This window comes from Rhincodon typus, chromosome 3 (assembly GCF_021869965.1).
Source record: "Rhincodon typus isolate 14 chromosome 3, sRhiTyp1.1, whole genome shotgun sequence".
NCBI classification, from domain to species: domain Eukaryota; kingdom Metazoa; phylum Chordata; class Chondrichthyes; order Orectolobiformes; family Rhincodontidae; genus Rhincodon; species Rhincodon typus.
Window position 1 is genome coordinate 3,744,843 of NC_063334.1, and position 27,856 is coordinate 3,772,698.

The 27,856-nt window shown below is 41.3% G+C and overlaps 1 protein-coding gene across 1 annotated transcript in view; it reads left to right on the top strand.

Annotated features, from left to right (window-relative positions):
- Window positions 1–27,856, top strand: part of LOC109911708 (FERM and PDZ domain-containing protein 1) — a 77,607-nt gene that overhangs the window by 25,072 nt on the left and 24,679 nt on the right. The window contains exons 4-12 of the mRNA XM_048619626.1: window positions 389–434; window positions 2,353–2,457; window positions 4,708–4,803; window positions 9,661–9,786; window positions 11,452–11,571; window positions 13,615–13,751; window positions 15,794–15,920; window positions 23,387–23,482; window positions 23,579–23,761. Coding sequence (XP_048475583.1) covers window positions 389–434; window positions 2,353–2,457; window positions 4,708–4,803; window positions 9,661–9,786; window positions 11,452–11,571; window positions 13,615–13,751; window positions 15,794–15,920; window positions 23,387–23,482; window positions 23,579–23,761 — 1,036 coding nt within the window. The remainder of the gene's footprint in view (window positions 1–388; window positions 435–2,352; window positions 2,458–4,707; window positions 4,804–9,660; window positions 9,787–11,451; window positions 11,572–13,614; window positions 13,752–15,793; window positions 15,921–23,386; window positions 23,483–23,578; window positions 23,762–27,856) is intronic.

A 27,856-nucleotide genomic window follows, 5' to 3' on the forward strand; every position in this document is an offset into this window, starting at 1 on the left:
TGAAGAAGGGTCTAGGCCCGAAATGTCAGCTTTCCTGCTCCTCTGATGCTGTTTGGCCTGCTGTGTTCATCCAGCTCTATACCTTGTTATATCAGCATATATGAGTAAGAAGGGTTTAGAGGGATATGGGCCAAATGCTGGAAAATGGGATTGGGTCAGATTGGGACGTCTGGTCAGTGTGGCCAAGTTGGACCGAAGGTTCTGTTTCCAAGCTGTATAACTCTTGTGACTCCTAAGTGTTGCTGTTAAGTTCAAGCCTGTGATTTCCCCTGATCCCAGAAAATAATATTCTGTGCCAGGTTAATCTTGTAAGTTTTAGTCAGGTGTCCTTTTATTTTTCTGCTCTGGACTCACATTGCTTTAATATTTGTCAAATTGTTTATTGCAGGGAATGTGGTAACACTGTTACAGTCACTGTACTTCGAAATACCTCAGTGAGTACAATCTTTCTACTTTAAAAAGCAGAGCTTTCAATGCTACTCATGGTCATCAGGACAAATTTCCTCCTGGGCTTCTCTCTGATTGCTATCAATCCACGTTTGTGCATCACTTGGTTGCAGTCCAGAAGAGATTCACCCTACGTGATTCACCCTACGTGATTCACCCTACGTGATTCAGATTCGGTCACTAAATACTTTAGTCTGGCACTTGCACAGGCATTTTGAATGACATGACATTCCTCTCAGCTCAGATGTGATGGATCGAAAGCTAAGATGGGTGCTGTAATCAATGGAGATGGCCTACTGGTATTATCGCTGGACTGTTAATCCAGCAACCCAGCTAACATTCTGGGGACCTGGGTTTGAATCCAGCCACGGCAGATGGTGGAATTTGAATTCAATAAATATCTGGAATTAAGAATCTAATGATGACCATGAATCCATTGTCGATTGTTGGAAAAACCCATCTGGTTCACTAATGTCCTTTAGGGAAGGAAACTGCCATCCTCACCTGGTCTGGTCTATATGTGACTCCAGACCCACAGCAATGTGGTTGACTCTGAACTGCCCTTTGGGCAATTAGGGATGGGCAATAAATGCTGCCTAGTCAGCGACGCCCTCATCCCATGAATGAATAAAAAAAAATCCAGGGTGGACATGTGATCTTGGTCATAGGAAAAGGAGTAGGCTATTTGTCCTGTTCCTTCAGTCAGAGAGATCATGACTGAGCTGTTCCTCCTCTTTATTTCCTCATTGTTGCTGAGTATTCCTTATCTAATAAAAATTATCAAGCCAAGTCTTGGAAGCTTCAATTGACCCTGCTTCCTTAGCATTTAGAGGACCAGATGTCTTGAAGTAAGCTGGCAGCAAGCTACCTGAGTCAAAATGGGATTGTGCTTTATGTTCAATTAACACTTGATGGGGTTCGATGAGATTATACATTGATCCAGATATGATGCAAATTCGACCAGGTCATGTCAAAAGCATTTGATTCGTGCTTCTTCTGTGATGTGTTATCAAGCTACACAATCAAAGAAGTTTCCAGGCATTATGTAGGATACAAATGAAGATTTGATCATTAACGGCAGTGTATCCTGAAGTGGAGCAACAATAGTCAACTAGACCTCTGGCTCTCTCTAACTAACTAGAAGTCCGTGCTATGACAGGATATTGGATGAGCTTCAGTGCAAGACTGAGGCAAGCAGTGCACTTTTAGAGTTGAATTGTTAAACCAAAATGTCATGTTCTGTTTCAGATGAGTACAAAAGGTCAAGTGGCGCAATTTGAATGGTTTATTGCAAGGGGAATTGATTACAAGAGTAGGGAGATTATGCATCAGTTATACAGGGCATTGGTGAGACCTCATCTGGAGTACTGTATATAGGCTAGGCCTGTATCCTGTGGAGTTTTGAAGAGTTAGAGCTGACTTAGTTAAAACATGTAAGATCTTGGGAGGACTTGAATGAGCACATGTTGAAAGGATTCACGTTTCCTCTGCGAGAGAATCTGAGAACTAGAGATCGTTTTTTTAAAATAAGGAGGCACCCAGTTAGAACAGAGACAAGGAAACCCTTTTTCTGTCAGAGAGTTGTGAGTTTTTAGAACTCAAAAAGCAGTGGATGCAGAATCTTTAAATTTTTTAAGGCAGAGATAGATAGATTCTTGATGACTGAAGGGGTGAAAGATTATCAGGGAGATGCAGGAATGTAGAGTTGAGGTTAAAATCAGATCAGCTACAGTCTTTATTGGATAGCAAAGGAGGTTTGAAAACCTACTCTCATTCCTTGTTTGCATGTTCATATTTTAGGTTACAATCAAACTTCTGGAACTCAGAACATCAGTACCACCATACATTATCAACACAAAACGCCAATGCTATTGTTTAAATGTCATGGTTTCTGTTTGTATTCAGGGGCCCAAGTCATCATTTATTACTGAAGAAAAGCGAGCCAGACTGAAAAGTAACCCAGTCAAAGTACGCTTTGCTGAAGAAGTGATTGTCAATGGCCACACGCAGGTTTGTGCCTTCCACATGCATTTAGCTCATTGACCACTTCAACCAGATTATAACTAACCTGATGGACTCCCAGTATGGTCTGGACTGGGTAACTTTTATTTTTTCATAAAACATTGGATGCCTAATTGGCTTTATGTGCCCTGAAGGCCTGAAAATAAGTTTGATTGTGGCGAGCATTAGTGAAACTTGAGTCCCGTACTAATGTTCTGGAGTTGAACAAAGGTAATTACATGGGCAAAAGGGCAGATTTGGCCCTAGGGGACTGGGCAGAAAGACTGAAATGTAGGACTGTTGATGAACCTTTAAAGAGATACTTAATTCCTCCCAACTAAAATATATTATAGAGAAGAAGGAAAGCATGTAAGAAGGATAAAAACATCCATTGCTGAGCAAGGAAGTTAAAGATAACATAAGGCCAAAAACTAAGGCATGCCAAACTGCAAAGGTCAGAAGGATTGGGAAACCTTTAAAGATCAACAAAGGGTCACTAAAAAGTAATAAAAAGAACAAAGGTTAGTTATGAAAGAAAACTAGTACAAAATATAAAAGACTCGATAAGTATATAAAAGGATGACAGTAGCTAAAATGAATGTTGGTCCTTTTGAGATTAGGAGTTAATAGTGGGGAGCACAGAGTTGGCAGAGACGCCAAATCATTATTTTGCTTCAGTTTTCAAAGTGGAAGACACATAAATCATCCCAGTAGTAACAAGTAATGCAGAGATTATGGAAAAGGTAGAATTTATAGCAATTGCTATCACTAGGGAAAAGATTCTGAGCAAACTATTGGGATTAAAGGCAGGCAAATCCGCATAGGGCAATACCCTATGGTCTTAAAGGAAGTGACAGCAGAGATAGTGGACGCGTTGATTACAGTATTCCAAAATTCCCTGGCTTCTGGAAAGGTTCTAGTGGATTAGAAAATTGCTAATGTAAAGCAGTAGTTCAAAAAGGGAGGGAGGTAGAAAGTAGGAAACCACAGACCAGTTAGTTTAACGTCTGTCATTGGGAAATCGTTAGAATCCATTAATAAGTAGTAACAGGACATGTGGCAAGTAAAACGCAACCCACCAGAGCCAGCACGGTTTTATCAAGAGTAATTCATGCTCTTTATGAAGAGTAATTCATGTAATTTGCTAGAGCTCTTTGAAGATGTAACAAGCAAAGTAAATAATGGGTGTCCTGTAGATGTAGTATATCTGGACTTCTGGAAAGCATTTGATAAGGTGCCGCAATAACTAGTCTGTAGTTTCCTACTTTCTGCTTTGTTCCAGCCAATTTAGAACTGGAAGGACCCCTGTCTGTCTTCCCCATAAGTTTACAAAAAATAGTTTGTGCTCCATACATGGCTGGACATTAGATCCCCTGATACCTTGTACCATGGTGCCAACTGCCATTAATGCCACTACTTTTTTGGATGTCCAGATCATGATTTAGTCCCCACCCACCAGCCACATTTTGGGGACTACGTTCACTCACCTGAAGTAGTTGTATGTCCTTCATTAGATCTACCAACTCTAGACCTAACGCAAAGCCCTTATTAAGGCTAGAAATCTGGAACTTCAGGCACAAGAAGCACCCCATCCCAACCCCACCCTGGATTCCTGATCTTCAGTGTTTTCCCCTCCAAACTTTGTTTGGACTGGCCTCTAGACAAAACCAAAATACCTATGGCTCTGATGGAGCTTTTTTTGGTTGTTTAATCAGACTCCCAAAGGAATGGCTGAGTATTTCTATGGATTTGTGTGTGTGAATAAACTTTGGAACAAAATAACAGCAAGAACTTCATGAATACCTGGAGAGATTGGATCTGAAACTCCAGGAGAAACATTGGAGGCAAACTGTAGAGAATACAACAACACAGACACATACATACAAACAGACAGACAGACACACAGACATAGGCGCGTGCACGCACGCACGCACACACACACAAAGACACACAAACACAGGCACATAGAAATATACACACACAGACACAGATACACACACATACAGTCTCAACCACACATTCACATGCATGCACACACAAACACGCACACACAGAATGCAAGCACCCAGACAGACAGACACACACACAAACACACCCACATATATATGTATTTTATGTATACGCATAACAAACTCTCTCTCTCTACTGTCCCCCATTTTAGTATTTGTACCAAAGTTAATGAAGAGTGTATTATGTTGTTATTTTGCTTATCTATTTTCATAAGAAATCCTAGAATTTTGTGTTTTATCATTCCCACAGGGTAACTCACTTCTTTTCATGCCCAGTGTTCTCAAGGTGTATTTGGAAAATGGACAGACCAAAGCCTTTCGATATGAGAAAAATACAACGGTGAAGGTAATGATGGTTACAGGTTTTGTTTGTTCCTTGCTGTGAATTTTCCCTTTTGTTGATTTTGCCCAGTTTTGAAACTCCTATTAATTAATTTTATGCATTTACTGGGGAGTTGGGGGTGCGGGGTAGGGATGGGCTGGGGGTGAATGGGGGTTGTGGAAGCGGGTTGGGGAGTGGCAATGGGTTGGGGTTTGCGGAGTAAATGAATGAAAAATCTTAGTCCAGTTGCCAATAGATCTAGCAGATACTAAAACCTTTAAGTTGTGTCATTTGCTCAAGTAGCATTAGTGACACAGATGTAGGAGAGAGATACTGGTAGTGACTTTTAGTTTTGTGTTACCTGCTCCTATATAACTAAAAATCAAATGCAAACCATTCATTCCTGTCTACGAACATTACTTCCCATTGTTACAATTTTTGGTTATGCTTTGTTAACTCTGAACGTCGTAAATTGTTACATCAACATTCCCATTCAAAAGCCACAATGTTTTTACGAGCTGTGACCATTAAGTGATCCCAGGGATATATTTCACTCAATATAATGTGTAGTAAAGACTCAGGTTTATTATCTAACCATGGACAATCTAGTATTCATTAATATAAATAACAGTGAGATTGAATTGGATTTATCATGCTGGTAAAAGTTAGATTCAGCAAATCTACCCTCCCTTTCAGCAGAGGTCTCCTCTGAGAGCACTGGTGAGACATAAACATCCAGTGAATGACTTGTTTTAAATTCAATGACCTGGCCATTTGACTGAAATGAGTTAGATTGTTCTTTTATCTTGTTATTGTAGATCATACAATCATGGAGATATATAATGTAGAAACAGACCCTTGGGTCCAACTCGTCCATGCTGACCTGATATCCTAATCTGACCTAATCCCATTTGCCAGCATTTGGCCCATATCCATCTAAACCCTTCCTATTCATGTACCCATCATCCTATTCATGTATTCATTGTACCAGTCTCCACCACTTCCTCTGTCAGCTCATTCCATTTACACACCACCCTCTGCATGAAAAAGTTGCCCCTTAGGTCCCTTTTAAATCTTTCCCCTCTCATCTTAAACCTATGCTACCTAGTTTTGAACTCCCCCCACCCTGCGGAAAAGACTTTGCCTATTCATCCTATCCATGCTCCTCATGATTTTATAAACCTCTATAAGGTCACCCCTCAGCCTCCGACGCTCCAGGGAAAAATAGCCCCAGCCTATTCAGCCTCTCCCTATAGCTCAAACCGTCCAATCTCAGCAACATCCTTTTAAATATTTTCTGAACCCTTTCAGATTTAGCAACAATAGGAGGGAGATCAGAATTGTATGCAGTATTCTAAAAGTGGCCTCATGAATGTCCCGTACAACTGCAACATGACCTCCCAATTCCTATACTCAATGCACTGACCAATAAAGGCAAGAATACCAAACATCTTCTTCACCATCCTGTCTACCTGTGACTCCACTTTCAAGGATATATACCCTGCATTCCTAAGTCTAAGACAACACTCCCCAGGACGGTACCATTATGTATATAAGTCCTGCCCTGATTTGCCTTACCAAAAAGCAGCACCTCACATTTATCTAAATTAAACTCCATCTGCCACTCCTCGGCCCATTGACCCGTCTGATTAAGATCCCGTTGTACTCTGAGGTAATATCCTTCACTGTCTCCAATTTTTTTTCACTAACATCCTGTCTTGCCCGGTGCAATCTCCATATTGTCATTTAACCTCTCCTGCCTTCCATCATAAACCTTCTCTTTTGTTCTTTCACCATTCACTGCTTTCTGTCTTCAATACTCATTTCAAACTGTTACATCTCCAACTCTCTGTCATTCCAAAGAACACTCGTTGTTAATGCTGTTTCTATCTCTATATCCTGCTTAGTATTTCCAGCTTTTTCTATTTTTTATCTCAGATTCTCAGTATCTGCAGTATTTCCCTTTAATATTCTGACCTGCCCGTTACATTTAAATTGATTTTTCTTAACAACGCCAAAGTCAACAAACTGGGTTTATAGAGTGTATTTATCAAGTGTTTCACAGGATAGTTATGAAACAAAAATTAACACAGATCGTATAAAGAGATTTTAGGACAGATGATAAAACTCTTGATGAAAGAGGTAGGTTTTAGATTGTGTTTTAAAGGAGGAAAGAGGAGTGGAAAAGCAGAAGGATTTATGAAAGGGAACTCCTGAGCTTGGCTATCAATGATGGAATGTTTGAAGTCAGGGAGTTGAATGAGGCCAGAATTTGAAGAACACAGATATCTTGGAGAATGGTAGGGCTGGAGGACACACAGAAATAGGGATGGTCAAGAAAATGGAGGGATTTGAAATGAAGGATAAAAGTCGAGCCAACGTACACCAAAGTGACGGGCTAAGGGTAAACAGGAACTTGTAAGTTAAGTGCAGGCAATAGATTTTTGCATGAGCTAATGTCTCCGAAGGGTAGGAGTTAGGAGGCTGACAGGAATTCAAATCTAGAGATAATTAAAACCACAAATGAGGGTTCCAGCAACAGATGAACTGTGGATGGAGTCAGACAATGCTGGATATAGGCAGTCTGCGTGACAATGTGGATTTGTGGTAAAATATCTGGTCAAATGTGGCACCCAGGTTTCAAAATCTAGTTCAGCCGCAGGTAGTTGACCAGGAGAGAGATGGAATTGGTAACTAGAGAACAGAGTTCACAGCAGGGTTTGACAATAGTAGCTTTAGTCTTCCTGGTATTCAGTTAGAAGAAATTTCTGCTCATCGGTACTGGATGTCAGTTCCAGGGTCTCACAGTCTGAAAACATTGGAAGTTGGAAGGGAATCATAGTTCAATCCTTTCTTTGAGAATTTAATTTGGTTTTAAACTGCAAGAGCAAGAATTGATTATGCTGTAGCCATCTGCTAATCAGTGAAGTGAGCTAACATTGAGGTACAATACTGGCTACATTTCAAAAGTAGCTCTTTGGCATTAAAGCACTTTGGAACAAAATGATGAAAATGTGTTGTTTGAATGCTATTTTTTAATGCATTTGAGCAGTACCACAAAAGCATCTGAACATTCAGAATAGCAAACAAAACATAGAACAAAATTTATTGATATGGAGGGAGGGTTGCTGGTCAACACTTCATTTTTAATGTGATTTTGAAGGTAATATCCAATGACTTGTTATTTCACTGCATAATGGATGAGAGCATTTATCCGCTAAAGGTTTTGAATGGCCAAATTCTGCAGTGAACTCATTCTTGTCAAGATTCATGTATGATAACTGAAGTTAGTCAATTCCAAAAATGCTTTTCCATCTTTGCAAGTTAATGTATCCAGCAATTAAAAAAAGCTTTCAAAAGCTTTTAGACATTGACAGAACAGGACAGACAATGGATGTTGGAAAGGGAAGCAAGAACAACTGGTAATCACAAAGGGCTCTGTACTGCCAAAGGCAGAGGTACTGGAAGATACATTACCCTACCCCCAGAAAGGTATAGTATTTGGGAGAGTTAGACCTGGAGAAATACTTTATGCTTGGTCACCAATTAAGTTCTAGACAAGAAGGTCCATGGGCAAACTTCTCAATCTGCTATCAATTAAGGTCTTAAGTGATCAATTAATGGTCACTGAAGAGCCTCACATGACCACCTTTAACATCTCTCCATTTACATTCCTCCTCAGCAAGAGAGGTGGTTTCCCTGGAAAACCAGGGTGACCTGCCTGCGTGGTTAGGGGGTAGAGCTCCAAATGGCCCAAACTGCATCTGCCTCTGAGTGCACTGACCAACCCGCATCACTTTCCCATACCGTGACAAGAAAATAAAGGAGACTTGCACAATTGCTGCTGGATCTCATGAGGAGTAGGCCTTGCCTTACTTTAGGACACAAAAGCAGCCAACCTCTGATTGACAGGCAGTTTCTGACCAGCATTAAGGCCTTTGAAGAGCCAAGCTAACCAGGCAGCTCTTGTTGTTTGCTCAGCCAAAGTGAGGTGGCTACATTAATCACCACCTAAAGACAGTTGTCACACACTGTGAAAAAAACAGGAACTTCATGCCCACTGCGTCGATATATTAAAGGCCAGGATTGTGGATAATTCATAAGTTTGAACAATTTATGGAATAAGGGATGTGGAGAGTGGGTGGAGAAGGGGGTTTCCCACAGCAGATGGAGTGGGGGATGTAGACCTTGAATAGAACAGGGACTGCAAGCTTCTGATATCACACTGAGTTGGACAGTGAGTAAGGTAGGATGTTAAGGATGATTTAACACCATTTCCTTCTTGGTTCTGCGAAGTGCTTATAATCACTTGGCCTTAGGAGTCTTCTTAGATCATAAGAACATAAGGAGGAGTAGGCCATTCAGCCCTTCAGGTCCGTCCTGCCATGATACAAGATCATGGCTAATCTTCTCCAGCCCTCAACTCCTGTCTCATGCTTACTTCTCAATATTTTAAATATCTACCTGGTGCTTCTTGAAATACTTCAGTGATCTCACCTCCACAATTCTTTGGGATTGAGAATTCAGACATTCATTACCCTCTGGGAAAATAAATTCTTTTGCATTTCACTCTGTAGCTATGTCCCCGTAATTCGAAACTCCCCCATGATTGGAAACATCTTCTCAATATCTACCCTGTCATGGCCCCTCAGAATCCTATATGTATCAATCAGATTACCCCTCATTCTTCTACAGTCTGATGAATAAAGGCTGAACCTGTTTAGCCGTTCTTGAAAAGTCAACTCCATTGTGCAAGCCTGTAGCAGAGGAGTATTGCATGAATGGAAGCTGGGGATAGTTAATAAGACCATATATCCTCAATGGGAAATTAAGAAGGACAATCAGAAATTAATTTTGCCCCTTTTTTCTGCAATTTGACAGGATATCATCCTCACCCTGAAGTCGAAGTTGTCCATTCGTTGTATTGAACATTTTGCTCTTGTTTTGAAGGAACGGTACAGTATCACCAAGGTTTATCTCTTACACGATGATGAAATCATTGAGCAGGTACGTTGGGGTTTCTTTGCACTAAGGGAATGAGGGAATGATAGCCAGGAAATTTTGCAAGCTTTTAAGTAGACAACTAAAGTTACCCACATCTACTTCTATGTCTAACCCTTAGTCACGGTCTATATCTGTTGAATTTGTAATCTAACATTCAATTGTTGTCCAGGTCTAGCATTTTTAAAACAATTTGTTCCATCTGCAGAAGCCTAAAGAAATGTTCTATTTTTGGAGGCTTTGTAAGTGGAATCTGTACATAGCGGCATCTGTTGTCGTCATCAAAATCTGGTGTGGGAATGTTGATCAATATTAGAAAACATAGGAGTGAAGAGGATATCTCTCTACATGACCTGTGATATTTTCTGGTAATCACTTTTCTGGGAAGGCAAATAGTATGTTTGCTTTGGATAAAAATATGGATTGGATGTAGGAGCCAAACAGTCTTCTCACAACTGTTATAGGACATTAGTAAGATCGCACCTAGACAATTGTGTACAGTTTGGTCAAGTTACCTAAGGAAGGATGTAACTGCAGAAGAGGGAGTGTGACCAGTCAGACTGGTTCATGGAATGAGGTGATTGTCCTGTGTGGGGAGGTTGAGTAGATGAGTCCAGTGTTTCCTGGAGTTCAGAAGAATGTGAAGAGATATAATGGAAACTTTATGCCTCATGGATTTTATGCGCCGTGTCATATAAAATATGACAAGTGGCTAGCCCATTGCCTTCCTGTCCATTCTAACCTGCTCCCGATAAAATAAGAGTTGGTGGGCCAGTGCCAACATCAGCAACTGGGCTGTAATTTTAAAAAGAAATTAACAGATAATTGGAATTGTTAACTTCACCTAAATATTACATTGGCGATGCCATAATATTCTTGGCATGGGTAAGTGGGTTGGCCCTTTCTTTAAGCAGACTGCTTAAAAAGTGGGAAGAAAGAGAGTGGCGGTCCATCCTTTGCAGGGTGCCCTGTATGCATCGGGAACTTGGATGTTACTCCCTACTTTTGTAAGTTCCCACAAGGCTGGTGAATCTAGAACATAGGGTCACACCCTCAGAATGAGACGCTGCCCATGTAGGACTGAGATAGAGGGAAATGTCTTGAGTTGTGAATCTTTGGAATGCTGTACTCTGGAGAGCTGTGGATGGTCAGATATCGAGCCTGTTCAAGGTAGAGGGTGGTAGATTTTTGTGTTCTAAGAGAACTAAGGGATATGGAGATAGTTTGGGATGGTGGACTTAAGGTACATGGTTAGTCCTAATTTTGTTGAGTGGTGGAGCTGGACAGAAAGACCAAATGGCACGTCCAAGTTCTTATTGCTTATGTTTCTGTTCAATTGTAATTCTGTTCAACTGCAAAATGTGTGTGGAAATTGATTCAACGTTGAAATAACAACAGGTTTTAGTGACACTACTAAAAATAGCATTGCAATGAAAGTAATTAAAGAGCACACAATATCATGGGGATTAGGCTTCATTGGACAAGGGGGAAATCTAGGCTGTTATCAGCAAATTTATCCAGAGATGCGTCACTCCTCTGCATCATAACAGCACCCAATGAGAAATGCTTCTGGTTAAAACATAAGCTTAAAGAAAATGATTTGTTGATTATTTCCGTGGTGTGACAATGAGAAATTAATTCCGAACATAAACGTTTTCTACCTTGTCACAGGTAGTCCAGAAGCGGGAGCCCCGTGACTATAGATGTCTCTTCAGGGTTTGTTTCCTGCCAAGAGATCCACTCGTACTTTTACAAGAAGATCCAGTTGCCTTTGAATACCTATACTCACAGGTACCTATTTGACATGAAGGGTCAGAGTAAGCTTCTTTAGAAAAATTTTGACCAACCACAGCTAAATACTTCAGTTTCTTAAGAACACTAAAGCCACAAGAAGTAGTCTACACTTAACCTGGAGTAGATTCAAAACTAATGTGCTGAAGCACGTTAGGGGAGGCGATGACCTAGGGGTATTATCAGCGGATCATTAATCCATAGAACCCAGCTAATGTTCTAGGGGCCCAGGTCCGAATCCTGCCATGGCAGATAGTGGAATTTGAATTTTAAACAATCTGGAATTAAGAATCTAATGTCGATTGTTGGAAAAACTCACCTGGTTCACTAATGTCCTTTGGGGAAGGAAACTGGCTACATGTGGATGCAGACCCTCAGCTATGTGGTTAACTCTTAAACTGCCCTCTGGAAAATTAGGGATTGCCAGTAAATTCTGGCTTGGCCAGCAATGCCCTCATCCCATAAATGAATAAAACAAATATTTCAGCAAGGAAGTGTAGGGTAGATACCCCTGAGGGAATGAGTGAAGCAGCTTGTGTTGGGCAATTCATGTAAAAATTACATGGATTACTTCCAGAAAATAGCAACTTAAAATATGTTATATACACATGACATTTGGTAAGTGTGGCATGAGTGACCTTGGGTCTGCCCAAGTGCCCACCTCCAGGGGTATTACACACTTTATGCCTGTGTCTGTTGTAGATTAATTTTTGAGATGAATTACTATGTTTAGTTAATAGTAACATTATCATTGTATAATTGGTCTATTAAGATTGTAGAAGATGAACTAGATGGACTTGATTTTTGTATGTCTAGCAATTTCAGTATTTGTATAATGTTCTGTATTCATGATCAAAATTATAGTTGATTTATGGGGAGTAGTAATTTGAGTTGTGTAGTGCCTAGGAAAGGTGGGATAGTTCTCTGTGGAGCAGAGAAGATTAAGGGGAGATTTAACAGAGGTGTCTATAAATATGAGGAGTTTTGATAGAGTAAATGAAAACAAACTGGTTTCACCATTTTCACTGTGGTTATTAACCAGAAAGCAGAGGGTTCAGGTAATGGAACTGTGGACAGATGAGCAATGTTCCCTCTCGGAGGTCTTGCAGATGTCACTCACTTCCAGTTCCAGAAAATATTATATGTATCTCAGGGCCCCACGCAGCAGCAGAACAATTTAAGGGCAAGGAGGTGAAAATTTTTTTAAATTCAGTGCATTATGATCTGAGATTCACTGCCTGAAAGAACGGTGGATGTAGGTTTGACATGACATTCAACCTGTTCCTTTTTTTTTACTTAACCCATTGGATGAGGACATTGCTGGCTAGGCTTGCATTTGTTACCCATCCCTAATTGCCCAGAGGGCAGTTAAAAGTCAACCACATTGCTGTGGGTCTGGAGTCACATGTAGGCCAGACCAGGTAAGGATGGCAGCTTCGTTCCCCAAAGGACATTAGTGAACCAGATGGGTTTTTCACCAATAATGGCTCATGGTCATCATTAGACTCTTGAGTCCGATTTTTGTTGCAATCAGATTCCACCATCTGCTATGGCAGGATTCAGACCAGGTCCCCAGAACATTACCTCAGTCTCTGGATTAACAGTCCAGTGATAATATCACTAGGCCATCACCTCCCCTTGAGATGTTATTACATACCTCTGGAGCAGGTGGGGCTTGGAGCCTGAACTCCTAGCTCAGAGGAAAGGATGTTGCCACTGTACCAAAGGAGCCTTTGATTAGTATATTTACTTGTAAAGGAAATGTGTAGAGCTGCAATGATAGAACAAGGGAGTTGGTTCATTGGACAGATCTTTCAAAGAACCAGAAGAAACACAATGTACTTGTGATGCCAAGGCAAGTGCTGGAAAATGGTTCCGAATAGTTAGGTGGTTGTTTCTGACCAGCACAGACTTGATTGGCCAAAGGATATTTTCTATTGTATACTTCTGTAATTTTATATGAAAGCATTTATAAATGGTGGCAATTTGTTTAGATATTTTCTAGACAGCTGTGTGTGATGCCTTTAGTAATCTCTTTTACAGAGTTGCAATGATGTGCTGCAGGAGAAGTTTGCGATGGAGATGAAATGCAACACTGCTATCCGTCTTGCAGCGCTGCAAATTCAGGAATGCATCCTGAGCTCCAAGCAGTCTCAGAAAGTCTCCATGAAGTACATTGAGTGAGTCAGTATATTTGGAAGATTGAACTGTGCAATGCTTCAGCTGCACTTCACACAGATATGTTCACATTGCACTATATTGCCTTATTGATAGCAAGACCCCTGTTTCATAACCCATCTCATTAGTGAGACACTTTATTAGTGAGCTGCCTAATTGGCATTAGGGTGATCCTTCATTAGCTAGTCTTCTTGTATTTGAAACTCCTTATTAATGAGATTCTTTATTAGTGAGTTTCCTTGATTCATTGTTAATGAGATTCTTGTTTGGAGGAACTTGCTGTTAGTGAGGCTTTGTTTGCATGAGCTTGGAAGCTAGACCCTTCATTAAAGAGACTCCTTGTTAACAGCAATTAGTGTTTGTGAAACTGCTAGTTAGAGGAACATCTCAATTATGAGTTATTTCACTAACATGTCATAGAATTACCTCTTTAATTGGGATTAACCCTAGATTCTCATATTTAACCCTCTGTACTTGAAGACCTCCTCCTTGGCACTCAGTAGTTCTTTACATTTCATCCAGATCTGATTGCTAATTGGGATGGGAAAAGAAGTCAACTTAGCTTCAAATTTTTCTGACACAAAAACAGGCCCAGACAACTTTTACTCCCAGACCCTATCAATGTGACCTGTATACCCAAAACAAGGTAAGGGAGGGTCTAGGCCCGAAACGTCAGCCTTCCTGCTCCTCTGATGCTGCTTGGCCTGCTGTGTTCATCCAGCTCTACACCTTGTTATCTAATATTCTGGGGACCCAGGTTCAAATCCTGGTAGATGGTGGAATTTGAATTCAATAAATATCTGGAATTAAGAGTCTAATGATGACCATGAATCCATTGTTGATTCATGGCAAAAGCTCATCTGGTTCACTAATGTCCTTCAGGGAAAAAATCTGCCATCTTTACCTGGTCTGGCCTACATGTGACTCCTGACCCATAGCAATGTGTTGACTCTTAACTGCCATCTGGGCAATTAGGGATGGGCAACAAATGCTGCCTGGCCAGTGATGCCCTCATCCCATGAATGAATAAATTTTTTTAAACAGTCCACTGATGTTAAGCAGAAATGCAATTTTTGGTGACATTCTTCCTGGGAAACCAAGGAAAGTTTAAATAAAAATTGAAGAAGTGTAGGATATTTTTAGCCAATATTTATTGCTTATAAAAATTACTCAGACAGGTTGTCTGTTCACATTACTGTGTGTCGGACATTGCTGTGTTTCTTTTATCATGACAGTGACCACATTTTAAAAGCACTTTATTAGTTACAAAGGATTTGGGGATGTCCCGAGGTTGAGAATCATAAACAACAGTCCCTGATTTCTAAACGTCCAACTAAAGAATGCTTGCACTTAACGAACACGATCCCATACATGATTATAATTTTAAAGACCAGACATCCGAACGTTTCCTGTACTTATGAATGGCTGCTTTGCGTTGTCCTGCATTGTGTTCTGCCTTGTGTACAAATCGACTTGCAAACAGACTCCAGAACAGAACCCAAACACGACCCAGACACGCCCTATACTGGAAATTGTTATGGCAACTGCCACAATGCATTTGCAGTCTCAGATCACCAGGTGGCTCTATGAGGTAAGGTTCTTTGTTCCAACTCCACCATCATTGTGAATAAAACGCTAATGTTAATTAATTGAACATGGAACTTTTAAAAAAAAACTCATGGGTTGATCATGGGTGACGCTGGCTGCCCCAACATTTATTGCCTGTCCCTAGTTGCCCTTGAGAAGGTGGTGACGAACTGCCATCTTGAACCACTGTAGTCCATGTGCTCTGGGTTTACCCACAATGCCCTTAGGGAGGGAATTCCAGGATTTTGACCCAGCGGCAGTGAAGGAACGGTGATATATTTCCCAGTCAGGATGGTGAGTGGGGTAATAAATCTTACAAGTTTATTTTCATTGTCATAAACGTCATAGCTCTTTCAGGAGCCAGTACAGACACGATGGGTCAAATGGCCTCCTTGTGTACTGTAAAATTCTGTGATTCTAAATTAAATAGTTTTAAATGCAATTTTATTATTTTCAGGAAGGATTGGGGAATTGAGAATTTTGTCTCACCAACTCTGCTTCACAACATGAGGGAGAAAGATATCAGAAAGGCCATTAACTATCATCTTAAGAACAATCATAGCTTGATTGCACCAGGACAAAAGGTAATTCTTTATCGTGAACTATCCAGAGGTAAAAGTGTTTTTTTTTAAATTTAATCTTTACTGCCTTCCAGCCAATCACAGATGCTCTTTCCTCACCAACTTTTGAGTTTTTTCATTACTTGTTTCAATACTGTTACATCTCAAAACACTGTCAGTTCTGACAAAGTATTCACTATGTTAACTGTATTCTTCCTTTCAGACATGCCACCAGACTTGCTGAATATTTTCAGCCTCTTCTGGTGTCTATTTCAGATTTCCAACTTTCACGGTCGTTTGCTGTTTTAAAAAATCGTTCTGTTGCGTCAGCCGTGACTCAGTGTGTAGCGCATTCGCCATTGGGTCAAAACATTGTGAATCCTGTCCAGTTCTGGAGACTTGAGCACAAATAACTTGGTTGATGTTGCAGCGCAATAAGGAGAACATGCTGAAGTGCCCAAGGTACCATCTGCTGAGTGAGTCATTAAAGCAAGGTCCCCTCCTGCCCTCCAGAGACTGCAAATGTTCCAATTGCATGACAGTATTTCAAAGACTTGGATGGATCTTTCTGTTCTAGCTAATAGACATCTCTCAATGCACTAACAAAACAATTGCTGTTCTTTTCCACGTTACTATTATGGACCCTGTGTACTGTACTGTGTACAAGTCTGGTCACCGTACTTATGGAAAGATATTAATGTATTGGAAGCAGTGCAGAGAAGCAGTGCAGAGCTTTACTAGACTAGGATGGTAGACGAGTTTAGAAGGGTCAGAGGTGAATTCATTGATACATGTAGGATCCTGAGGAGATCTGACTGCATAGATGTGGATTTTCTCTTGTGAGAAAATCTAGAAGGGATCACAGTTTAAAAATAAGGGGATGTCCATTTAAAACAGATGAGGAAATAATCATTCTGAGAGTTGAAAGTCTTTGGAATTCCATTCCTCAAAAGGCAGTGGATATAGAATCTTTAAATATTTCTAAGACAGAGGTAGATAGATTCCTGATTACCAAGGGGATGAAAGATGTATACAGGAGTATAGAGTCAAGGTTAAAATTGGATTAGCCAAGATCTTACTGAGTGGTGGAGCAGGCTTGAAGGGTTGAGTCGCCAACTCTTGTTCTTTGTATATTTGTACGATCTTACTGTGTGCAAATTGGCTGTCATATTACTACAGTGACCACTCTACCCCTTTGACTGTCAAGGCACCTTGAGGTAATGAAAAAAACTGTATAAATACAAGTCATTCTTTGTTTTTCCTCATGTACCTGAAATAATAGTCAATGTAAGTTTAAAGGCTGTGTTCAGTAAATTGACATTCATCATTAACTGTAGAAAATTGGAGAGAATAATTCCCTCCCCTTTGAGACCCAATCTTTCACATTGTCAGCTCCTAACATTTTGGATATGACTTGACTGTGCTGATTGTTTCCACAATGACAAACTGCTGTAGACAGTTAGACATTACACAGGGTTTTCAGTTGGAGTTTGTGGCTTGTTTATGGACATTCCATTTGTTGCATTTTAACATTGGTTAAATTATAATGGAATACTTTCCACTTGTCTGGAATAGTACAGCTATCACAGTATTCTAAATACCATCCAGGACATGACATTGTCTGTTTGATTTTGGAGCTATCCACTATCTTAAACACAAGATCATAAGAAATAGGAACAGAGCAGGCCATTCAGCCCCTTGAACTCTCTCTACCATTCAATAGGATGATGGCTCCTCTCCATCACCAGAGCACTGTTGTAGCCAAGATTCTTTGGCAATGCCTCCCAAACTCATAATTCTGTACTGCAAGATGTGGTAATAGGATTTGGTGAATATATAATGGAGCCTCTGAAGGTAAGTTACCATGTAACTGTGAGTTTGGCATTTATTACTTGCTGTAAGGTTGTTTGAGGAGCTGCTCCAGGATCATCATTTATGCATTGTTAATAAAGACTGCTGGTGGAAATTCTTGGACGTCTGGTCTGAGAATAGTTGAAGGGCAGATTAACCCACAGAAATCATTGTAAAACAGAGGGTGCATGGGAACGCCACTACCTGCTTTCAAGTTATCTTTCAAGTCGCACATCATCCTGTCTTGGAACTTTGAAGTATCACAAGGTCAAAATCCTGGGCTTCCCTCCCCAACGGCACTGTGGCTGGCAGTCCATACAGCACATGGACTGCAGCACTTCAAGAAGGCTGCTCACCACCGAGGCAATTCGGAGTGGATAATAAATGCTGGCCCAGCCAATGGTATCCATGTCAGAAGTCACATGACACCAGGTTGTGGTCCAACAGGTTTGTTTGAAATCACAAGCTTTCGGAGCACTGCCCCTTCGTCAGGTGAACTTCACATGATTATCTTAGGGCCCTGCCTATTGAACTGCTGCACATTTGTTAGGTTGAATCTTGTATTGTTTTGTCTAAATATGAGTTGGTTTGTCTAAATGTGAGTTGTGTTGAGTTCTTGTCTGGAGGTTTCTCCCATCATCAGGCTTAGCACAATTTTTTCGCTGTATCTTCCCAAACTTGGCTCATTAACTCCTTACTCCGCCCCTGTGGTAGTCCTTCTCGATCAATTCTAGTCCCACCTTACCACGTGCAGTTCCCCAGAACAGCTTGCTGCTCACCGGATATCCCGAAATTGACCAGTATCCCTGGCACCGCACCATCTTTCAGAGCCCGTTCTGTACTGGGACACGCATTGTCAGTGCAGACCTGCCTCACATGGTTCCAGACGTTTACCCTGGACATGCCAGATGGGAGATCAGTGTCCCCTGCTTAGTGGGTGTGATCCTGGAGGCCCTGTTGGACAGCGTGGTACGGACCTGGGATGTCCTATTTCCCCCAGGTCCAGCGGTGGGGTGGGGGGTGCACATCACCAGACCATGCCAGCCTCATCTGAGGTTGCCACGCTACTGAGGTCAGCATCAGCTCTGTGGAGGAATGCCCAGTGCTGTAGGAAGAAGCTCAGTGACCATCTCAACTCTGTCAGTGTAACTGGATCAGCAAAACCAAGCTCAGGGTAGGCTGGGTTGGGGGCTGAACTTCAGCAAGTAGGAGAAGTGGCTGCTGACCTTGGTGTTCTCACTTACTCACAGTTCCATTCCTTGCAAAGCTCAGACTGTTGAACAATGTATGATTCCAGTACAACACAGTGAAGAGGGTGTTATCGCAAGTGCATAAGTTTCTAGTTTGGTACAGAAGGGAAAATATTCCCCTTCACACTTTAATGCTATTGCTAAAGCAGAAGGGTGTAAAATGTGAGCATTTTTTGCCTCCTAAGAATCAGTGAAATCTTTATTTGTTACTTATTAAAGCCTCTTAATCATGAGTCTGAGCTGCATTCCAGATCAGATCTGGATTTGTGAATTATTAAAAGAGAAGATAACTTAAAATCTTTACTTACTTTTGCTGTTTTCTCCATGTCCATCTCCTGAAGCTGTTAGCCCATTCCAAGTGTTTAGTTTTGCAGCCATTACTCATTCCTTGATACTTTGTCCAAGTTTCCTTTCCTCATGTGTGAACTCTGGTAGCAAGTGGTTGCTGTATTCAACCATAGGAGCATCACAGTGAGGCCCTGTCCTACCCAGAAAGACAAACCTGTAAAACTGGCAAATGACACATACTGGTCTGCCCCTCCTGTATGCTTCAGAGTGGAGTTTCAGTGTGGGACCAGTACATTCATTTCCAAGTATTACATTTCTTGTTAAACTGGCTATTTTCTCCAGTCGCCCCACCTTAAAACCAGCCTGAGTTAATGGCTGTCATCGAGAGCAGAATCTAAATTTTTATACCTTAACCCAAGGTCATTGAGGCCTGTTTAAAGGAAAGAAAGCCATGTATTTACATCATTCTTTTTCACACAAAAAGTCACAAATACTCCAGAGTGAGTGAACGTATTTTGAGATGTTGTCATTGTTATGCAATAGGAATCACAGCAACCAATTTCCACAAAGCGAGCTTCCACAAACAGCAACAAGACAACTAACCAAGCTATTAGATGTTGGCTGAGTAGTAAATATTGGTCAAGACATGTGGAGTATGCCACTGCTTTTCTTTAAATCGTACTATGGAATCTCTTTTAATTCTCTTTGGTGGAAGATGTGGCATTGATCTAACATCTCATCCAAATTATGGCAGCTCCGATAGTGTGACTTCCTAAGTACTGCACAAAACGTTGACTTGTATACGCTGAAGTCTTTATGTTGGGACTTGAATCCGTAATCTTTTAACACGAAGGTAAGAGTGAGCAACAGCAATGTAACCCATTGGATTGCTACTGTGCTGACAGCAAGAAACTTAAGATGGACAAGGACAGAGCCCTGGTTTGCAAGGCCCAGTATTCACTGGATGAGTCCACAAAGCTATTGGTAAACCAACTGAAGTAATTCTTCAGTGTTGGGGCAACACTGATAGAAGTGAACTGTATGCAACGGGTTTATTTTATTTTATTGTGGGGGTTTGGCATAGTGGTTATTCACTAAATTAGCAATACTAAGGCCGCAACTAATGATCCAGCAATCAGGAGTTTCAATCCCTGCTGGGAATTTAAATTTGGTTGATTAAATATATTAAAAAGCTAACATCTGTAATGACGATCATGAGGCTACCTGGTTGTCGTTGAGGGTTGCTTATTTTCTTTAAGGATGGAAATCTGACTTCCCCACCCAGTCTAACTCCAGCTCTATTGCAATATGACCTCTGAAACGCTTTGACACACCATTCAGTTGAATTGAAGAATCGGTCTCGCCACCACCTTCTCTAAAAGCAATCAGGGAGGGGCAGTAAATGACAGCCTGACACTTGCATTCTGTGAATAAATAAGAGAATAAAAGACTTGCCAGAAAGCATTAGCTTGTACTGCAATTGAGGGGGGTAGGTAGAGAAGCTGAATATGCCAAGCATGTGGGAGGGGAACCAGTCACAAACTCACATCTGAAACTACAGTTATGCCCTGAGACAAAGCCATCTGTCACAGGTAGAGGAGCAGTGACTGGAGAGTTCAGAGAGGCAGTATTTGCATTGTGTCACCTGGCCCATGAAGATTAACACCAGTATTCAGTTGTTCACACTGAATATGACAGGGTATATTTTCCCTACTGCTTATTTAAAACAAATCTTCTCTTCCCTTCACTTCCTTATAGTGATCCATTTTTATTGTAGTGCATTTTCATGGTCACATGGACATTGGAATAGGCCATTATCCATCATGGCTAACCAAACACTTCAATATCCTTTATTCACCCCATCCCCATTTTCCTGTACACCGTGGGTAATCAGAAATGTGTCAATCTCCACCCTAAACAAATTTTAAGACTGAGCTTCCATATCCCACTGTAGTAGAGAATTCTAAAGGTTCACAACCCTCTGAGTAAATTTAAAAATCCCCATATTAGACCTCCGTGGCATTATTTTTAAATTTTCATGGTTCTCGACATCCCAACCAGGGGAAACATCTTACCAGCATCTACCATTTACCCTTTTAAGTAATTTATAAATTTCAATGAGATCATCTTCCATTCTTTGAATCTCTAGAGCACAAAGGCCCAGTTTGGCCAATCTCTCTTCATAAGGCAATCCCACCATCCCAGGAACAAGTCAGGTGAACCTTTGTTGCATTCCCTCTATGGCAATATTAATTTCCTGAGATAAGGAGACCAAAACTGCACTCAGTACTCCAGATGTAGTCTAACCAAACTCCTATACAATTGAAGCAAGGCCTCACTACTCCTGTACTCAAATCTTTTTGTAATAAAGGCCATCATTCCATTAGCCTTCCTGATATCTTACTGCATCTGTATATCAGCCCTCACTAACTTAATATCAAGGACACTCAGGTGCCTTTGTACATGTACAGTTTCCAATTTCTTACCATTTAAGAAAAGCTCTGCACATACGTTTCTCCTATCAATGTGGATAACCTCACATTTTCCATATTATCTCCCATCCGCCTTATTTTTGCCCATTCACTAAAGGTTGTCCCAATCCTACAGAAGCTGCTTTATATCTTCATCACAACACACTTAGTTTCGTACCATCTCAAATTTGGAATTATTACATTTGGTCCCCACATCCAAATCATTGTTTTATATTGTTAACAGCTGGGATCCAAGTATTGATCCTTGTGGTACCCCAATAATCACAGCCTGCCAATGTGAGAATAACCCATTTATTCCTATGCTCTGTTTTCTATCGGTTAGCCAATCATTAATGCATGCCAGGGTATTACTTCCCATTCCATGTGCTTCAAGTTAATCTGAGCAATAGCAACAGTGCAGGATTCTCCTTTATCATCCTTCAATTTTTTATCCGTATACTACATTTTAATAATTTTAATTGTTTTACTATACCCTGACAGTCTCATCCCTCTCTAGCTTAGGAACCTTGTCCAACTTGAACTGCAAACCCATATTCTTTTCACCTGGTTGTGTGTATGTCTTTTCTGCTGCTCTATTCCTCATTAAGAGACTTCAACTGCGTAGTTCTGTCCACTGCTCCTGCCTCTGCTGCCCCTCTTTAGACACCCTCCTATTCAGCTGTGATATGGGAAACTCCACTGTAACCAGCACGAGTAAATGAAGGTAGGTTGTAAAAAGTACTTTAAACAAAATTGCATTCCCGGGAATTGCAGTTTCAAAGCTGCATATTTTCCATATTTAATAATTAAGGCATAGGTTTTAATTAAAGCTTCTCATACAATAGGCCCAGTTAAACATTTCAATATTTTTGTGTATGAGTGATTAACGTTGATCAGCCGCTGAACTTGCTCATCATTATCTATCAGCCGCTCTGTGATCTCCAGCATTAACTTCAGGCACCCAGCTAGGAAAGCCAATTCTTCACAATACAAATAATATCTTTGATAAATTGAGCTTCATTAAAATACATCGGTTGTTTGATTTTAAAACTCATTTGTCAGCTTTTTTTTGTAAAGCAGTTGTTTAAATCCATGCAAGAAAGATGAAAAAAATTGCATTCATCATGTGGATTTTCCATTAACTTCTTTCAAATCAGAGAAAATGGTGCCTCACTGTTTTATGGTAATAAACTCGACTGGATTAATTTGTTAAAAAATGAAGTTGTGGAATCAAAAATGTGAAGACTGCAAATTAACTAGAAATCTGAAAATTCAGAACTATGATTACATCTGGGAAAGAAATGCAGGAAATCATGTTTTATGCATTGAAGGAGAGAGTTATTGTCGGGTCTTCATTAACATGCAAGATTGAATTTGAGGAAGATGCAGTCACAGGGCCATACCTGCTGTGAATGCATAATGTGATTTGCTGATAGGTGTTTTCTGTCGGCATGTCTTTGTACTGAATCGCTAATCAGAAAATTCCAGGTGGGATTCTCATTATTTTCCATCAAAAGTCTTAGACCGTTTTTGATAAATGTTGCCGCATGTGCATCGCTGCTGGGGGCACCTTTTCATATTGCATAAATTTTCATGCAAGTATATTAAAATATATTCATTCTGTTCGAAGCAACTGATATCGACAGCACAGGTCCGGTTAAATTACCTGAATATACTGAGTGATCTTCGAACATATGGAGGGAAAACCTTTAACGCAACGCTTCTGGTACGTAGGGGAAAGGAGAAATCTGGCTCATTGTTTTTTATATTTGATTTTTTTTGTTGTCTTTAATAAGTTTCTAATGAAATGCAATTTCTTTAGCTGCAGGACAGAGAATCATTTATTACGTTGTTGGTAGGAGCCCAGTATGGTATCAGCCAAGTCATTAACAGCAAGCTCAATATTATAAACCAGTTAACAAACTTCAACAACATTAGGAAGTTGGAATTGACCTTCGAGTGTGAGAAGGTCAGCATGGTGAGCATCTACCTCATGGATGTGAAGGTAAAGACTATTTATGCTAACTGATAATAAGGCTTTCTGATATATATGGTGGCTCAGTGGTTAGCACTGCTGCCTCACAGTGCTGAGGACCCAGGTTCAATTCCCCCCTCGGGTGACCGTCTGTGTGGAGTTTGTATGTTTTCCCTGTGTCTGCGTGAGTTTCCTCCCACAGTCACAAAGATGTGCAGGTTAGGTGGCTTAGCCATGCTAAATTACCCATAATGGCCAGGGGATGGATAGGGTAGGGGGTGGGTCTGGGTGCAGTGCTTTTCAGAGGGCTGGTGTGGAGTCAATGGGCGGAATGGCCTGCCTCCACACTGTGAAGATTCTATTCTATGATTCTAAGGCGTTGTCTGGTCAAATCCTGGCTGCTGTGCTGTAGTAAGATTTGTTCGTCAGTTACTCCTATCCTCAGTTTGCAAACATTTTGCAATAAAGTTACTTAAGAGTGACTCCTCCCTTTGCTCACTGTCAGGCAGATGGCAGATGCTTCTAGTCACTTACCTGCACTGGGCCCTCCATGATTCCAACATCAAGAGACCTGACTGTAATTTTAACTCAGGCCTGAGCACTAGATACGTCTGCAAATTTACAGCCAGGCCAGGCCACTCTGGAGCATGAACCTGATCAACCCCTGCAAAGTGAAGTGAAATCCCTTGCTGTGGGGGGAGAGGTGTGCTCCTCCAGCACCCACAGGAAAAAGTTTGGCCTCCCCTTTCCCAGCCTGTACAATCCCTCTTCCTCAACATGACACTGCTGCAGAATAGGTACCTGCCACCTGTTGGTCTGTGTGATCTGTTGTGGAGCAATGTGCATTGATATGGGCCAATGTGGTTTGATATGGGATGACACATGCTGATACGGTGCAATACAGCCTGGTTTGGGGGATATTGTGAGTGATAATGTAGTGGTGCAGGCTGATAATGGGCTGACATGGACTGATAAGAGATGATGTGAGCTTTGCTGAGGATCAGTGTGAGCTGATGAGGCAGTGCAGGCTGATATAGAGTGACAGAATGATACAGCACAGGAGGAGCTCGTTCAGTGCACCCCACCCATTCTTCTTCTATTGTAGAGCCTGTCAAATAATCACACTCCACACCGCCCCCCCCCCCAACCCTTTTCCCATAGTGCTGTGTCTTTTCCCCTTTCAAGTACTTCTCCAATTTCCTTTTCAACAATGTTGTTGAATCTGCTTCCACTACTCTTTTCAGGCAATGCAGCCCAGATTATCCCAACTCGCCTCTTAAAACAACTTCTCCTCAATCTTGCCTTACTGTAGCTAATTAGCATAAATCTGTGCCCTCTGGTTACCAGCCTTTCTGTCCCTGCAAGTAACTCATCCTTATTTACCCTTCACCATTTTGAATGTCTCTATTAACTAGCCTTCTAATCACTAATGGCTGGCATGGTGGCTCAGTGGTTAGCACTGCTGCCTCACAGCGCCAGGGACTTGGGTTCAATTCTACCCTCGGGTGACTATCTGTGTGGAGTTTGGACATTCTCCCTGTGTCTGTGTGGGTTTCCTCCCACAATCCAAAGATGTGCAGGCTAGGTGGATTGGCCATGCTAAATTGCCCATAGTGTTCAGGGAAGTGTAGGTTAGGTGCATAATAGGGGGATGGGTCTGGGTGGGATGGACTTGTTGGGCTGAAGGGGCTGCTCCCACACTGTAGGGATTCTATTCTTCACTGCTGCAAGTGGAGCTTCTCCAAGATCCCCACTACTGAAGTCCTTCTATCCAGAATTGCACAAAATTTTCCAGCTTTGATTTATAAAGTTCAGCATAATTAGCTTTCTTTTATACTTTAAGCTGCTGGTGTGTCCCTGTGTAAGCCCAGTGATGATGAGAAAGTGAAATAGTTTTTAATGGACTGAAGTAATCTACAAATACTAAAATGGGCCAATGAATGCCTTCCTTGTTCTCTGTTGAAAGCATAAGCTTTAGCAAACCTGCTGTTCTGTGACCATTTGAATAGCCGCACAATAAGTTACACTTGAACCGCATTTTGATTAGCTTGTGCTTAGGGAGAGTTGTTCGGAATGTGGTGTTGTGTTTCTGACAGCGTTTGAAGGTTAATGTTGGCTGCAGGAGGCTGAGAGGGGGGGACAGTGTTCGAAAGGGCAGTAGGTGCAGGGCCTCTTGCTCTACACTATCAGCAGGACAGACATAGGAAGAGGTGGAGAGAGGAACCTCTCTGAGGGGAGTGGACAAGGAGGGCTCTCCTCACCTCGAGAGGGCCTTTCAAAAGGACTAGTCCTTACAGAGATATACAGGAGCAATGCGTCAGAAGGCTTGTCCTTTTCTAAGGAATGAAGACTTGGCAACAGGGTTGACATTTCTTTGGAAATATTGCACTCACTGTTCCTGTATGAGATTCAGGTGAGAGAATTACTCCCTAAGGACCCTGGGTGATGAGGGTTTCTGCTGAGATCTTCCCTCTTCCCCCATTTCCCCTCCTCCCATTGTGAGAGGCTTATTCCCTTCTGCATCGCTCCTGATAATTCTGCTTGTCACCCTCCACGCCCAGGCATTAGAATGTACAGTGTCTGTTGTATTATGATACAGACGCCAGGCCAGAAAGAACAGTACCTTGAAGACATGTGACATTCCAGTGTAAAGATATCCACCTCACCTTAAGTCACTCTGTATAATAGAGTCAGCATAGTGTCTTCAGTCAGCCAGGTCTGGATATATAGTGGACAGTAACATCTGTAGGCACAGAACTAAGATTGTGTATGTGTGTGATATTGTAACTGTGTAAGTAATGTTCCTCATAAGCTACAAGACATCTATTTTAACAAGAGCCCTATGGTGTATATTATGTAGACTATCATACAGGAAACCACAAAGCCCATCAATATTGATTACTGGGAGCAAGTGACCTGACCAGACCCTTGGAGTCAGACCATATCTTCCATCATTTGCAACATTGCTCCATGTTACTAACGTCACCAACTTTAAATAGCAACAGAAATGTTATAGTCCTCCAACAGATTCAAAGTCAATAGAAATCAATCCGCAAATAACTGGAAAGCAGTTGATAATCCTTTTAACTAATCCTTGCTTCCGTCTGTCGAATGTATGTTCAGCTATTTGAGGTTAAGAAAGGGCATTAGCTGGAGCTATAGTTTCAAACATGGCAATTTTGGCATCCAGTCAGGATTAAGCACTGACTGATGCCATGATCTTTCTACTACATGTGCTCACGACACACAAAAATGGTATCAATGCAGTCGTAGAATGTGTGTCTGCGTGTGTGCCTGTGTGTATATCCGTGTGTATATCCATGTGTGTGTCTACGTGTGTGTCCGTATGTGCGTGCCTGCGTGTGTGTCTGTGTGTATATCCATGTGTGTGTCTACGTGTGTGTCCGTGTGTGTGTGCCTGCGTGTGTGTGTGTGTATGTCTGTGTATGTGTCTGTGTGTGTATATCCGTGTATGTGTCTGTGTGTGTGTCCGTGTGTGTGTGTCTGCATGTGTGTGTCTGTACAAAACATGTTAACAAAACCAGCATCTGTAGCATCAAAAACACTGGCACAAAGGAGCCACATCTGTGGTCAAAATCTTAAGTCATCGGGGTAGCTATAGTTTTCAATTTCCTTTCTTCTCTCCTTTCTCGAGTCTGTAGCCAAACTGTCTCCTTTTCAAAGGCCTCCCTTTATATTTATTATTAATCACAATGGACCAAACCTGTTGTCGAGCCGCAAGAAATTATTGCTCCACTAGTTTTCAGGAGTAGGGGTCTGTTCCTAGACCTTTCCTGTAATTTTCTCAAAACTTAATGATTTTTGTGATACCCATGTTTTCCAAATGCTGCTGCCTTGAAACTTCCTCTGTCTGCAACACTTCATTCCCCAGAACTCGAACCAGCGCCGTCTCCTTCCTCACTGAGCCCAGGAAGGAGAGGAGACATTAGTGAATGTTCTAACTGGCCAAGTCACTGCTATCTTTGGAAATTACTCCGGTGTCAGCAGATCAGTGTCGCTCTGGGCCTGGCATGGCTCTTTTTTTAGCATTCTGGGAAAACAGGCAAGATGGGTAGGCAGACAAGCAGAAATCCAACCTTTCCTTGATAAATCATTCACTGGATA